The sequence below is a fragment of the Euleptes europaea genome, chromosome 3 (genome assembly GCF_029931775.1).
Source record: "Euleptes europaea isolate rEulEur1 chromosome 3, rEulEur1.hap1, whole genome shotgun sequence".
NCBI classification, from domain to species: Eukaryota; Metazoa; Chordata; class Lepidosauria; order Squamata; family Sphaerodactylidae; genus Euleptes; species Euleptes europaea.
In genome coordinates, this window is record NC_079314.1 from 29301984 (window position 1) to 29317361 (window position 15378).

Sequence of the window (15378 nt, forward strand, 5' to 3'; positions counted from 1 at the left end):
CGGACGTAGCCCGAATCTGACACAACTCATATTCTCAGTTGAAGACTTATGGTCATCAGGGGTTCTGCCAGGAACTTGGAATGCAGCAGCAAAGTGAAAAGTACAGATAGTTATTTTCCCCCTCTCTGCATGTATGCCGAAGCACGGTGATCTTTTTTCTCCCAAAGATGAGGGATGGGTTTCAAAGATACAGCATATCACCCTCCGCGACGTGTCACCCAGCCACTGAATTAAACTCACTTCTGAATACCCAACAAGAGTTATCACTTCCAGAAATTTCCAGCTGTGAACTTTCTCTATCAGCCATCTTTATTATAGCAAAATTCAATTTTATGCAGCACAGGTATTGGTCATAAATAAAACTTTTTAAAAAATGTTTCTTTCTCCCTCTCTATCCCCAAAATAAAAAATGATAACTTTTTAAACAAGGAGCTGAGCCTTTCATAACGTTTCAGGTAAATTGCGCTCTGTGAAAAGAATTGCCAACTAATTGGTCCTCCTTGCTCTGAAATTACATAGACTCATTTGGAGAATGATTCTTTAACTTCAGGGCAATTTTTTTTTCAAATGCAAGTCCTTACTTTTTTTTTCAAATGCAAGTCCTTACAAAAACTCCAAGCGTTTCTCACGGTCCTCCAAAGATCTATATCTTTCAAATAAGTAACTGTTAAAAACTGTTAAAAACTGTTGCCGCCTCCATTGGAAGAGAAATAAGGGTTGGTCCTCACAGGTCCAGCAGTAGTAGTCGTAAACCTGAGAATAAAATAAACAGATTGTCGTGTTAAATAATGACCAAAATGCCACCCAGGGAGGTGCAGTTCAACAAAGAAGAGGAAGAGGAGGAGGAAGAAGAAGAAGAGTTGGCTTTTATATGCTGACTTTCTCTACCACTTAAGGAAGAATCAAACTGGCTTACAATGACCTTCCCTTCCCCTCCCCACGACAGACACCCTGTGAGGTAGGTGAGGCTGAGAGAGCTGTGACTAGCCCATGGTCATCCAGCTGACATCATGTGTAGGAGTGGGGAAACAAATCCAGTTCACCAGATTAGCCTCCGCCGCTCATGTGGAGGAGTGGGGAATCAAACCTGGTTCTGATCAGACTCCACTGCTCCAAACCACCGCTCTTAACCACTATACAACGCTGGCTCTCTGGAACTTTGAAGATTTATGAACATCAACGTGTTCATAAATGATCAAGGGGCCAGAGGGGAGTAGTAAAGTGTCCAACATTACAGATCACACCAACAGAGGCTCGCCAATCCTAAACAAAGTTACAGTAAGTCAATTGGCTTCAGTCAAATCCATGAGGGAGAAAAATCAAGCTTGCACCCCTTCATTGACTCTACTTTTAGCTTCAAGGGGAAAAAAAACTATTAGTGGGTACACCTTTATCACCCTATGCAAACTGAAACAGCTTTTCAGCCCTTACTGGGATACACACAGCCACTACTTCACATACTCACCCATAAGAAGGAGAAAAGGAAAATTGTGGCCCATCGCCTGCCATGGCCGGAGGATCACGGATGCTGTTGGACAGTTTGGCCGGGTTCCTCTGCTGGTAAGAATAACCGGGTTGAACCAGTGGGATGTAGCTGAGCACAGGTGTATAAGGCGAGCGGAAGATTTGCTGGGGATTGTAAGGAGCAACCTATGGCACAGGGAGAACAGTTACTTTGAGGAAGGAACTCTTTGCTTAACAAAGCCACATCAGGATGAGGAGGGGATGTGGTTGAATAACAGAACACATGAAGATGCTAAGGCATGCAACTTCCTGATACTGAATCAGACCATTGGCCCACCTAGGTCAGTATTGTCTACTCAGACTGGCAGCAGCTCTCCTGATCATTTTAACTGGAGATGCCAGGGATTGAACCTGGGACCTTCTGCACGTCGAACAAATGCTCTACCTCTGAGCCACAGCCCCTACATGAAGTGCCAGACTCAATCCACCTTCCTATGGATCCACCCCTAAAACCTCCCGCCTGTGGCGAAGAGGGACCTGGCAACCCCAGCCCACTGCCACTGACCATGCACCTCCCCTGTTGCCCACTCTCCTTTCCCCCGCCTGCTTGCTTGAGTGCACTCTGCCTTCCTAGCTGCACACACTGCCCAGCATTGTCAGAGACTGGGCATGTGGGCAGTGCAAGCATCTGTGTGTGCAGGTGATGAGAGGGCTCATGGGGCCCTGGGGGAAGGACACACAGGTATATTGGGTCAGCAGCAGGTGGAAAGGGAAGCATGATAGGGGGCTGGTAGGGTTGCCAGCTCCCGGTTGGGAAATACCCAGAGGTTTTGGGGGTGGAGCCTGAGGAGGGTGGGGTTGGAGGAGGGGAGGGACTTTAACGGGGTTACAAGGCCATAAAATCCACTTTCCAAAGAAGGCATTTTCTCCAGGGGAACTGATCTCTGTTGCCAGGAGATCCATTGTAATAGCAGGAAATCTCAAGCCATCACCTTGAGGTTGGCAACTACGGTTGCCAGGTCCCTCTTCGCCACTGGCAGGACGTTTTTGGAGTGGAGCCTGAGGAGGGGAGGGTTTGGGGAGGGGAGGGACTTCAATGCCATAGAGTCCAATTGCCAAAGCGGCCATTTTCTCCAGGTGAACTGATCTCTATCAGCTGGAGATCAGTTGTAATAGCAGGAGATTTCCAGCTAGCACCTGGAGGTTTTCAACCAAAACAACAGCATATAGGCTCAACTTGATCCAAAAATTTTATTAGCCTATTCTAAAGTATTGAAATTGACACATACAATATTGCTAATAGTACCTAGACCTATCTATGTGTGTATAAAGTGCCGTCAAGTCACAGCCGACTTATGGCGACCCCTTTTGGGGTTTTCATGGCAAGAGACTAACAGAGGTGGTTTGCCAGTGCCTTCCTCTGCACAGCATTCCTTGGTGGTCTCCCATCCAAATACTAACCAGGGTTGACCCTGCTTAGCTTCTGAGATCTGACGAGATCAGGGTAGCCTTGGCCATCCAGGTCAGGGCATACCTATCTATACCTATCTCCTAAATCCTAAACAAGTCCCCACTGTACCTGTGCAGTACAGAAATGTACATTGATAACACACTGAAAAATGAAAGAAGTCGTCTCTCCACAATATTTGTTCACCACCAGTTAACAGCAAAAGTGGCGCTGGAGACTGGAAAGTTCGCTTGTAGTTGAGGTAAGTCAAGTCGAAGCTTGTGTGGAGCTCATCGAGTCTCCCGATGAGAGAAGATGCTTTGACAAGAACACGAAAGCGGAGCCCAACCTGGACAAGAGGTGGAACCCGGGCACTATTTGCCAGTGCCCTCCCCCCCCCCCCAAGCCTGGAGCCAGCCCTGATCCATTCTATTCCCCCATCTGTCTTGAATGAACTCAAAAGAGAAATTCTGATTTCATTGAGCAGGGCTGACGGTGCGAGTTCCCTTTGAAAGCTCATCTGTCTAAGCTCATGCAGAACCAGAAGAAGGATATGGTGTCTGGCTGCGGCTTATCGCCTCTCGTAATTCTGAGTGTATTTACTACAAATGCTCCTAAATGCTTCTTCTGGGTTGACGACACACAAGGTGCTGTCTGGGTTCAAGAAAAGGACATGGCTGACAGTCAACGATAGCTGGAGCGTGAAAGAGGGCACAGACTGACATAGAATTGCCAGGTCCCTCTTTGCCACTGGCGGAAGGTTTTGGGGGCAGAGGTGGAGGAGGGCAGGGTTTGGGGAGGGGAGGGACTTCAATGCCATAGAGACCAATGGCCAAAGTGGCCATTTTCTCCAGGGGAACTGATCTCTTATCAGCTGGAGATCAGTTTTAATAGCAGATCTCTAGCTAGTACCTGGAGGTTGGCAGCCCTAGATTGCAACCCTAGATTGACACAAGTCGGGATTGGGAAATTTCTGGTGATTTTGGGGTGTCTGGAGAGGGGAGGGATCTCAGCGGAGTATGATGCCTTAGAGACCATGCTCTAAAACAGCCGTTTTCTCCAGGGAACTGATCTCTGTAGTCTGGAGATCAGTGGTAATTCTGGGAAATCTCCAGGCCCCACCTGGAGGATGGCAACCCTACTAGATAGGGTTGCCAGGTCCCTCTTCTCCACTGGCAGGAGGTTTTTGGGGCAGAGCCTGGGGAGGACAGTGTTTGGGGAGGGGAGGGACTTCAATGCCATAGAGTCCAGGAACACGCATGTCCTCTGCCGAATTCCAGTTCTCTCTCTCCGTACCAGAGAAGAATGGCAAAAAGTGTAAAATACCTGTCTTGAGTAGCACCCCAGCTGAGGGTGTAACGTCTGCTGGTACGGGATCCGTGCTCTTTGCTGATACAAACTCTGTTACGAAAAAAATGCACAAGGCAGGAGTTGAATGCAGAGGGTCTGGATCTCTTACTGCTACTACCCCTGTCTTCAAAACCTACCCCCGGAACCCCACGCAGGGAGAGATCTGTATTCCGATTCAAAGCTGTCATTCTGACAGCCTTGCCTTCCTGTCTTAACTTGACGGGTAATTCAACCTTTCCCTTCAGCTGACCGATCGATTAATGGATGATTCATATTTATACCAATTGGCATATTACCCGAAGCTCAGGATGTGCTTTTTCGAAGATAATTGAATGAAAAAGTGAGACAACTTACAATTTAATAAACAGGCGCTTCCGGGTGTTTGGAGGCCTTCTCTTAAGGGTTGCCTTCCGTGAGTCAGTTCTACAAGCAGAGGCGCTTTTCGCTGGCAGAAGGAGCCTTCCCCTGACCCAATTTTTATTTATTTGGTTTCTACCCTGCCCCTCCCTGGCAAGCTGGGCTCGGGGCAGCTCACAACGTTTTTATTTATTTTATTTATTTTGTGATTTGTAGCCCGCCCTCCCCAGCCAAAGCCGGCTCAGGGCAGGTAACATCATAAAAAGATACATTAATACATCCATAATAAAATTAACCACAAAATCTGAATTTAAAACAATAAAATCCCAATTTAAAACTTTAAAACTTAAAAATTGCAGAATTACAGATGGCGCCTGAACACTACTCATGTTGCTGGATTTACAGCAGGTGACCCCTCAGTGGTCATCAATAAGATAACAGGAGGGGGAAAATAGGGAGGCCAGCAGATGATATTCGCGGCTCAGGCCAGAAGATGATATTGCAATAATTAAAACATAATAAGTTACAGTTAAAAATTCTCAGCATCTATTAAAATTCTAGAGGTGCCCTTAATTATTATCATAGCAGAGGTGACCAAGGGGAGGAATAAAGGAAGGGATAAGGATTAGGAATAGGTACATCTAAACAATAATTAAAAAGTGGGGGTTTGACAAGGGGAGGGAGGGAGGCCAGCAGAGATGGAAACCATCGTTGCCCTCAACCATTGGCTGGCCTGGCAGAACATCTCAGTCTTGCAGGCCCTGCGAAATTGCATCAAGTCTTGCAGGACCCTAGTCTCATTGGAGAGAGAGTTCCATCAGGCCAGGGCCAGAGCTGAGAAGGCTCTGGCTCTCGTTGAGGGCAGCTGGATACTCTTTGGGCCAGGGACCACCAGCGAGTTGTTCCCAGTTGAACGTAACATTCTCTGAGGAGTCGGTCCGGCAGGTACGATGGTCCCAGACCATTAAGGGCTTTAAAGGGCAGCACCATAACCTTGAACCTCTGAGTATCTTGCATCAAGGGAAGCCTCCTTCTGCTAGTAGAAAGAGCCTCTGCTCATGGGACAGATCCACAACGTCCAATCAAATACCCAACAATATGAGAGTCAGGTTGGTATACTGGTTATATTGTCAGACTAGGATATGGGAAAACCAGGTTCGATCCCCACTCTACCATGGAAGCTTGCTGGATGACCTGGGGTCAATCTCTTCAGATGACCACTAGCCTTTACAGATTCAACAGCTCTCCAACCTAGTTTGTGGTGTTCCTGGACAGCTCCCTGCTATCCAGCTTCTGCTTCTCCCTGGAGGATCAGCTCCAGCTTCTCTGAATCTTGGGTCCTCATTGGAGATTCCTTTCCCCGGTTGTCCACATACAGAATGGGACAGTATGACCATCTAGGTACCACACCATGCTGGCTCTCTATACCACCAGCAAACCCCACCCCCCATCTCCCAGATTTTGCCACCTCTTCAGTCAACGGCAAGATGTTCTGTGTTTCTAACTGCGAGTCACTACAACCCCACAGTGATCTCTACCTCCCGGCTCTGCAAAGACCCTCCCTCAAGGCTGGAGATTTCTCCCCAGCCTTTGTTCAGTCTGACAACATTACCTGGTACTGCTGGAAGCTTGAGTGGTTTGGGAAAATGGGAGGCGGAGGGTAATTCAGGCTAAGCCACATTGGCTGTTTCAATGTGGTAGTTGTCGAGGTCGTTGGAAATCGTGGGGTGAAAACGTTCCCACTGTACTTTAAGTTGTTCTTGTCCATGGCTGCTGAAGTTGCTGTGAAAAGTTCAAACTGTGGTTATTCATGTTTTCCCAGATGATGGGCTCTGCATATGGTGGCCAGGTCTTTCGAAGGACAGACTCTGAGATTCGAGAGGTGGAACTTGGCAAATCAAGGAGCAAAACCTGGTAAGATACAGAGGAACCTACTGGGGGAAATTATTGCATACCATCTCCCATGATGCCACTAAATGGGTCCAAGCTAAGTTTGCTCAGTGGTCACACAGGAGAGAATACCAGTTGCCTTCCATGCCACTGATGGCCAAGCATGAGCTGAACCCCTGTGTCATCTCACCTGTTCATCATGAGCTTCCCAAACATGTCGTTTGGCCCAAGAACTGGCCCTGGCTTGGACTTTGGACAGGCCCTTCCTGAATGACATCTCGAACCTCGAGTCACTGGCTACAAGAACTCCCCAACCATGTGCTCTGCAACTCAAGCTTAGCTAACTATAGCCTGACCATGACACCCCCTCACTCAAGGTGACCCTCCCAGGAGAACTCATCTCTAGCCATGGAAGGATATGCATTCCTTTTCTATATTTGAAGTATGAGCAGGTACCCTCTGGGTTGCTCAGGTGGCAAGAAGTACACACTCTTGAGCCCAGGGCTTCTCTTAATTGGCTCTTGGTTTGAAACCAGCCCGCTTGTTCCTTGATGACAATCCCGGGCTATCCCAGAACCCTTACCATTGTTTGGACAGAACCCTTCGGCAATCAGTTCAGGCTCAGTTTTTGAGCAGATCTTGGCAAACACTGGGAGCTGCTTCTTCTGCCCAGTTCCTTGACTCTCGGCCACCATCATTATCGGCGCCGGCCTCGCAAAGCTGTCTTTGTGGGGGGCAGACCCAAGCATGTTGTTTTGCAGGAGGTCTTTGATCAGCTTGGTTTCTTCGGCCACCATCTTGTTGTCCAGAGCTTTGGCTGCCTCCGCCCGTTTCAGCGGGAACTGTGCCAGGAGCTTGGCAATCTGAGTGTTGGAACCCATCATGTTACTGTTCATGCCATCTGCATTTTTGGCACTCTTGTAGATATATTTTGCGGGCAGCAGGATGCCAGTGACAGTGGACTTTGTGGACAGCTGGACATCACAGATGGACCTCAGTTTCATCTCTCTTTTGTTTCCAGTGAGTGCTCTGTAGACATTTTGCACCGCTTCCCTCTCCTCTAATGCCTGGTCTCCATCAGAAAGTGTGCTAAGATGATTATTGGATGGAGCTTGAACTGAAGGAACAGGAGTTGCCTTGTCATCTTCCGACCTCTGTGCCTCTAGCTCGGTTGCATTCTCTTGGGTGAGGCTCAAATATTCTTGCTCAACCAGCAGGGAAATTTCATCTTTGCCAATGCTGGTCTCCAAAGATCTGCAGGAAAGAGAGAAATGACCCATCATCCATAAAGAGAGGCCCACACCAAAAGGAGCATGGCTATACAGGTTTTCAGCCTTTCCAGATCTGGGAGACACCTTTCACACTCAGGCATTATGATGAAACCTTTTGAGGAGAAGGAGGTGGTGGAGGTGGTGGTGGAGGAGGAGGAGGAGGAGGAGAGTTGGTTTTTATATGCCGTCTTTTTCTACCCCTTAAGGAAGAATCAAACTGGCTTACAATCACCTTCCCTCCCCCTCCCCCAAACAGACACCTTGTGAGGTAGGTGGAGCTGAGAGAGTGTGGCTACCCCAAGGTCCCCCAGCTGGCTTCATGTGGAGGAGTGGGGAAACAAATCCAGTTCACCAGATTAGCCTCCGTCGCTCATGTGGAGGAGTGGGGAATCAAACCGGGTTCTCCAGATCAGAGTACACTGCTCCAAGCCACCGCTCTTAACCACTACACCACGCTGGCTCTCACACCACACTGACAAATGTGTGACATCAGAATCATGCGACAGGAAGTGGGGGCACAGGTATGATCTCACCAGTGTCAAAGATATGGCCATGGGCAGCAGGCCAAGAGTGTTGGAGACAGGAAACACAAACCAAGCACCCGTTGGTATACCTTAGTCAGGAACAAGCCACGGGTGAGAACCATGTTGGGATTATCTCCCTTGCTGCCTCACCAGTCTGCTTTCAGTATACTGGCATAGCGACACAGAAGGCATGACACCTTTGCTCTTTTGGTATATACATGAACAGCAGGTCCTTCCGAAAACTTCTTAAGTTGAAGGAAGGCTAGAGTAGAAGGAAGCTTCAGACTTTGCGAACTGGGTGGTAGGATACAGGCCACCCCTGTTAAATTATTCTTACTGAAAATAATAAGGCATTTTAACATACTTTACTAACTGCCCTTAATAAATGCCCTTTCCAGACATTACAGTCCATGCACACCAGAAAGCCAAGCACAGAACCTTCCAACGTATGCGCTCATCATGTTGTCCAAAAAAGCAACTTCGATGTACATGATCCATAACCCAGATAAAAATCAATGGGTGATGTAGAGTGTACACATTCTCTGTACTAGTTCCTTTGGGACAACATGGCCACTGTGGGGCAACACTAATAGTGAGTTCCTGAGCGGAATGCCTGCGCCAGGCTTAGGAGGCAACGCGGCTGCATTGCCGCCAAAGGAGGTTTCGGCCCCGCCAAAACCTCCTCCCAGCGCAAAAAATCAGTGCAACCCTATGAGGGTTGCATGGGAGATACTCCACCGTTACGCCCGGAGAACGCCTCCTGGGACACTGGCGTGGCCCTTGCCAGTGTTTGGACACCGGTGGAAGGCTCCGTCGACGTCCCGGGCTGCTGCAGCCTGCAACCAGCGTACGGGCTTTCCCGCCGGTGTATGGGCCACTTATGCCAGCGTTGGCTGCCCAGATGCCGGCACGGGGGGCCCAGACACCAGCACGGCACCTTCCTGGCCTCCTAAGGGCTTTCGCCCTGGAGGCTCAGGAATGCGCTGCAAGAATGTTGGACTGGAATCTGGGAGACCCAGATTCAAGTCTCCACTCTGTCACGGAGGCTCTCTCAGTGACCTTTGGCTAGTCTCACATTCTCAGCCTAGCCTTCTCCACAAGGTGGTTGTGAGGATAGTATGGAGGGCAGAGAGGAGAATGGTGTAATGCTGCTTTGGGTATCCATTGGGAAGAAAGGCAGGATACAAATGAAGCAAATATATAAATCAGGAGGATTGGGGATAGATTGGGTTGCCAACCTCTAGGAACTAGTTGAAGATCTCCCGCTATTACAACTGATCTCCAGCCAATAGAAATCAGTTCACCTGGAGGAAATGGCCACTTGGGCAATTGGACTCTATGGTATTGAATTCCCCTTCCCCAAACCCTGCTTTCCTCAGGCGCCACCCCAAAAACCTCCCACCAGTGGCAAAGAGGGACCTGGCAACCCTAGGGATGGCACATACTCATTCATAACAGCTGAAAAGGGCTAATCACTTGCTTAATTTTGGGCAGTAATTTTGCACCCTTCCAATAGTGTGACCCAGGACAGGTGCCCCAATCCTGGCCCACAGTTTCAATTGGACTTGTACCCAGCTAGGAAGATGTGGCAATCAGAACAGGAGTGTGCTTCACCCAAAGAATGACGCATGAGAATGAGACGAGGTGCCTGCCCCAAGAAAGGGCAGACCAAGGGCTCCTGACCAAGGTGATGGACTTGCTTGTCCGCCTTGTGGGAAGCCCCAGAAAATATCCCGTTAAGACTCCGCAGAAGTCTTAACGCAGAGCCATCTGGCAACTCCGAGAAGAACTTTTTCGAGTTTCCTCGCTTGTTACCAAGCACCACAAAGAGCTGACTTGTGGTTTTCTTCTCTCCTTTGTTTGTTATAAGCTCCAAGGACAGAACAGCTGGTGTGATAAACATGCAGTACATACGAACTTATCTATACATATAAATATCGTGCCAAATCTCTTAGTAAACCGCATATTACTTAATTATCTCCAATTACGGCATCACTGTGTAATTAGAGCCGTCTTTATTATTCTGTAAATTGAACAAATCTTGCAATCCCTTTCATTCAAACCATTCCTGAGACTTGGGTGCTTCTTGAGACAAATAGATAATCCAGTGATTCCCCACCACACGTATACACATCACAAATGGTTTGAGAGTTTAAAGATATACTTTCTGGCCAGCAATGAGAAGGGCTGGGGACCAAGGACCTCTGTCACCCGCCTCAAAATGTCTTGGTGACATTGTCAAATGTTCTGCTCAGCTAAGGTTGCCCAGCCCCCAAGAGGGGCCTGGGGAACTCCTGGAATTACAACTGCCCTCAAGACTACAAACTTCAGTTCCCCTGGAGGAAATAGCTGCTTTGGAGGGTGGACTTTAGAATGCTTTATGTATCCCCTCTGAGGAAATTCAAAGGGAATTTGGAGGTTCCTGCTTGGGAGAATTTCAAGGGAAATTGAAGGTGAAGTTATGATTTCATGCCGAGTTATGATATCATCATGACTCAGGTTAAATTGCATGTGTCACAGAAGAAGAAGAGTTGGTTTTTATATGCTGGCTTTCTCTACCACTTAAGGAAGAATCAGACCGGCTTACAATCACCTTCCCTTCCCCTCCCCACAACAGACACCCTGTGAGGTAGGTGGGGCTGAGAGAGCTCTAAGAGAGCTGTGACTAGCCCAAAGTCACCCAGCTGGCTTCATATGGAGGAGTAGGGAAAGAAATCCAGTTCACCAGATTAGCCTCCGCCACTCATGTGGAGGAGTGAGGAATCAAACCCGGTGCACCAAACCACCTCTCTTAACCACTACACCATGCTGGCTTGGGTGGGGGGACTTGATACGGGACCCCCACATTCAGAGGCAACCCCCTGATTCTTGATAATGTATTCAGCCTTAGAAAACTCTGTTATGAGAGAAGCAATCGAGGCATCTACATCTTGATTCTCCACCTTAATATGGTTCTACATCTTAATATGAATTCTGTAAGCTAGCTATTTCCCCCCCACACCTCAAAATTGCAAAACAAAACAAAACTTGAGACATTTCACCTTCTATCTCAGGTACCAACTTCCAGGTGGGGTGTGGAATACTACTGGAATAACAACTGATCTCTAGACTATGGAGCTCAGCTTCCCTAGAGGAAACGGCAGCTCTGAAGGGCAGAGTTTTTGGTATACTGGAGAGTCTAAGAGAAACATCTCCACTGAGCTCTGTCAGCTCTCCGAACTCCACTTTCCCCAGGCAGCACCCCTAAAACCCCAGGCGTTTCCCAAGCTGGAGAGGGCAACTCCGGATTCAGAAATTCTTGGAGACTTGGGGGTGGCGCCTAGGGAGGGTGGGGTTTGGGGAGGGATCTCAGTGGAGTATAATGCCACAGAGCCCACCCTATAAAGCAGCCATTTCCTCCAGGGGAACTGATGTCTGTAGTCTTTCTAACATGCTCTCAGATAAGAACATGGAGCTAACCTTTAAAGTGGCCAAATTTGGATGGCGAGCCATGAAGACTAGGCGAGCCTGGGTTGAATTTAAGGGATGTGTGACTTTTATTTATATTGACTGCAATTATGTATCATATTTTAAAATCATGTTCTTAATGGCTCCCCCATGAGTGAGTGACTATTTTTATCAAATATTTATTGGTGTATATCGTCGTTATCCTGTTACTATGTATATATATATTTATCTGCTGGTCTTGGACTGTATTAAAGTTATTGATTGATCTCTGTAGTCTGGAGAGCTCCATGCCTCACCTGGAGGTTGGCAACCGCAAGCAATCCGAATCCCAGGGACAATGTCTGAAGTGGGAGAGAAAATAGGGGGTGACAAAGCATGTGTGTGAAGGGAGGGTTTCCTGCTGGTTTCCGCTAAGGCATCCGATTAAATCTCAGTAAGCAAAGTGAAGAGGATTTTTCTTGCTGTATCGTCTTCTGTTCTGACTTTGTCAGCCAAAGCATCCCTTGTAGATACCTTCGATGTGTAACCACCCCCCCACCCCCGGCAAGTTTTTCTGGGCGCTCCCCCCCCATTTAGAATCTCGGTCCACGCTCACCTGCCACAGCTAGAAAGGGCCTGTTTAATTTGTCATCCGCAATAACATTTGGGACCAAGATTATACCTCGTGCCCTTTTGCTTGATCCGGCGGCCTTTAATTATTTTAACATATTGACTTATGCAAATCAGATGCACCAAGCGCAATCCGAAAGGGCTCTGGAATCATTTGAACAAACACCAAAGAATCCCTTTCCTGGTCTGATTTTCTGTTTTGTTTTGTTTTGCGACCACAGAGGGATGAGAATTAGAAATATGCTAGCGCTCCTTCATATTCCATGTCAACATTATTTTTCATTATGTTAAGGTTGAGTGACGCCATTCAACACCAGGAATCCCTTTTGGCCCCATGCATTATCCTCCTCTTATTTTGATGGTCGAAACATGTTTTCCAAACATTTGATACCTGGAGCACAGCACCCCCAACCTACAAAATTCATCTTTTTTTGTGGGGTGCTACCTCATCAAAGTGGACTTCTCCGTTCTCAGCCAATTAGAAAGTGCTAGCCCAAATTCACATAATGGGATCCTGTGCATTATGTGTGTGTGTGGGAGCATGAACAGGGCATTGCATTTTGGGTTGGAAAGGCAGCTCTATATTCCCATATACGGTCACCAAATGCCTGGGAGGAAAATATGTCCTGCCCTTTAATAGAGGCTTACTGGGACTAGGGTTGCCAGTTCCGGGTTGGGAAATACCTGGAGATTTTTGGGGCAGAGCCAGAGAAGGCGGGGTTTGGTGAGGGGAGGGACTTCAATGCCATTGAGTGCAATTGCCAAAGTGGTCATTTTCTCCAGGTGAACAGATCTCTATCGGCTGGAGATCAGTTGTAATAGCAGGAGATCTCCAGCTACTACCTGGAGGTTGGCAACCCTAACTGGGACATTATTTACCAGATGATGCTTTTGACCTCTGTGCCATGAAAAGTGTCACCTGCCTGTTTCCATACATTATGCCTCTATTAAAGCGGCAAGACATTCTTCTCCAGGCCTGTTGGCAACCCTTATGTACATTACTCTTAGCTTCACTTCCAGGTTCATGTCTGGCCTCATTACAAAGATGTGTATACATTTTCAAAATACAAGTACAACAATGAAAGTTTCACAGCTACCCATGTCTCTGGACCACATGAGAGACAGTGTGGTATAGTGGTTACAGCGTCAAGCTAAGATCTAGGAGACCCTAGATTTGAGTCCCCATTCTGCCATGGAAGCTTGCAGAGTGACCCTGGGCGAATCACACACTCTCTCAGCCTTGACTACCTCACAGGGTCGTTGTGGGGATAAAATGGAGAGGAGGAGAGCAATGTAAGCTGCGGTGGGTACTCTTTGGAGAGAAAGGCAGTGGTATAAAGTAACATAAAATAAAAATAATAGACCAGCAACACTTGTACAGCTGCTAGTTGCCGCTAATTAATTACTGTTTGGAAAATTTCCCATAATCTTCCTACTTCAGCGGCATACGAGAAAATGCTGCCTATTTTTATATGAAATCTGACCTTCTTTCATTTTCTCTCTTCCTTTTCTACCCTCCTTCTCAACATTTCCCGATCACCGGAGGTTTTGTTAAAACTTCTTCCTGCCAAATCCAGGATTTCTGAAGAGCAGATGTTTCCAGCCACCACCTTTTGTGTTGTGATTTTCTTCTTTTGAATGCTCTTCTCCACCCCACCCCCCTTTCCTCCTGTAAATATTTTAATTCGTTTCAATGCAGAAACTACGGAGGGGACTCACTACGTGCTGGTAGCTGCTTCTGAAATTGCAGATGAAGGTGAATATCACAGGGAGATAATTTTTATATGGAAAAAAAGAAACCATCTATTCATGACGTTACTCCTCCATTCATGTATCAAAGCTTCCTCATAAACTAGTTAGAGGGCCAAAGCAGACTTAAGCCTGGGGTTACAAACTGTAAACCGTTCCTTGGCCCCATCTGTTCTGGAAGATCCTTTGGGTTGGGCTGTTTTTTTTGTACTTTTGGAGGGCAAAAGTTCTAAAATTGGGGAGCAGCCAGTTTTAAAAAGAAGAAGAAGAAGAAGAAGAAGAAGAGTTGGTTGTTATATGCCAACTTTCTCTACCACTTAAGGATAAATCAAACTGGCTTACAATCATCTTCCCTTCCCCTCCCCACAGCAGACACCCTGTGAGGTAGGTGGGGCTGAGAGAGCTCTAGGAGAGCTGTGACTAGCCCAAGGTCACCCAGCTGGTTTCATGAGCAGGAGTGGGGAAGCCAACCCGGTTCACCAGATTAGCGTCCGCCGCTCATGTGGAGGAGTGGGGAATCAAACCCGTTTCTCCAGATCAGACAATAAATATATTTAGAAAATAAAACATTTCTTTAAGAAGACTCACTCCTTTTGAGAGCTGCCACTGGTACTACTGTTGTCTTCTGTGAGAGTCTCTGAAGGTGGGATGGCATGACAGCTGAGTTGAAGAAGTGGCGAAGAGGACCTCGGCTGGAGTTCCTCAGGGAGGCCTTGGACTCTTTTCCAGATCTCATGACAGGCCTTATCCAAGCTGTCAAGGGGAGTGTTGTGATGGATCCAGATGTGTCTTGGGAAAGGACCCAACGGGAAAGGGCCTTTGGTGTTGGCTGTTGAACACTGAAGACCACTTCTGCTCGTCAGCATTCTGCCTTACGCACTGGCAAGGAACTGGAGGAGAACGTCAGAAATAACAGGAGAACTGTTCACACTCTTTTGTATGGGTATATCGCAGTTTATTGTGGTGTGTGTGTGTGTGTGTGTGTTTTTAAAGCCTAGAATGGAATGGATGGCAACGAACCCTGGTAGCCAAGTAACCATAGAACCCTCGTGGCATGGTGACTCAGAAGAGTTGGTTTTTATATGCCGACTTTCTCTACCAGTTAAGGAAGACTCAACCCAGCTTACAATCCCCTTCCCTTCCCCTCCCCACAACAGACACCCTATGAGGTAGGTGGGACTGAGAGAGTTCAGAGAGAACTGTGACTAGCCCAAGGTCACGCAGCTGGCTTCATGTGGAGGAGTGGGGAATCAAACCCGGTTCTCCAGAT

The 15378-nt window shown here is 47.6% G+C and overlaps 1 protein-coding gene across 1 annotated transcript; it reads right to left on the bottom strand.

Annotated features, from left to right (window-relative positions):
• Positions 1-677: 677 nt before the first annotated feature.
• Positions 678-14974, bottom strand: C3H1orf94 (chromosome 3 C1orf94 homolog). Its single transcript, XM_056847568.1, has 6 exons — positions 14697-14974; positions 7092-7762; positions 6231-6400; positions 4238-4312; positions 1466-1650; positions 678-753 (listed from the first exon to the last, which is right to left on the bottom strand). The coding sequence occupies exons 1-6, from the start codon at positions 14972-14974 to the stop codon at positions 678-680; spliced, it is 1455 nt and encodes a 484-aa protein (XP_056703546.1).
• Positions 14975-15378: the final 404 nt, after the last annotated feature.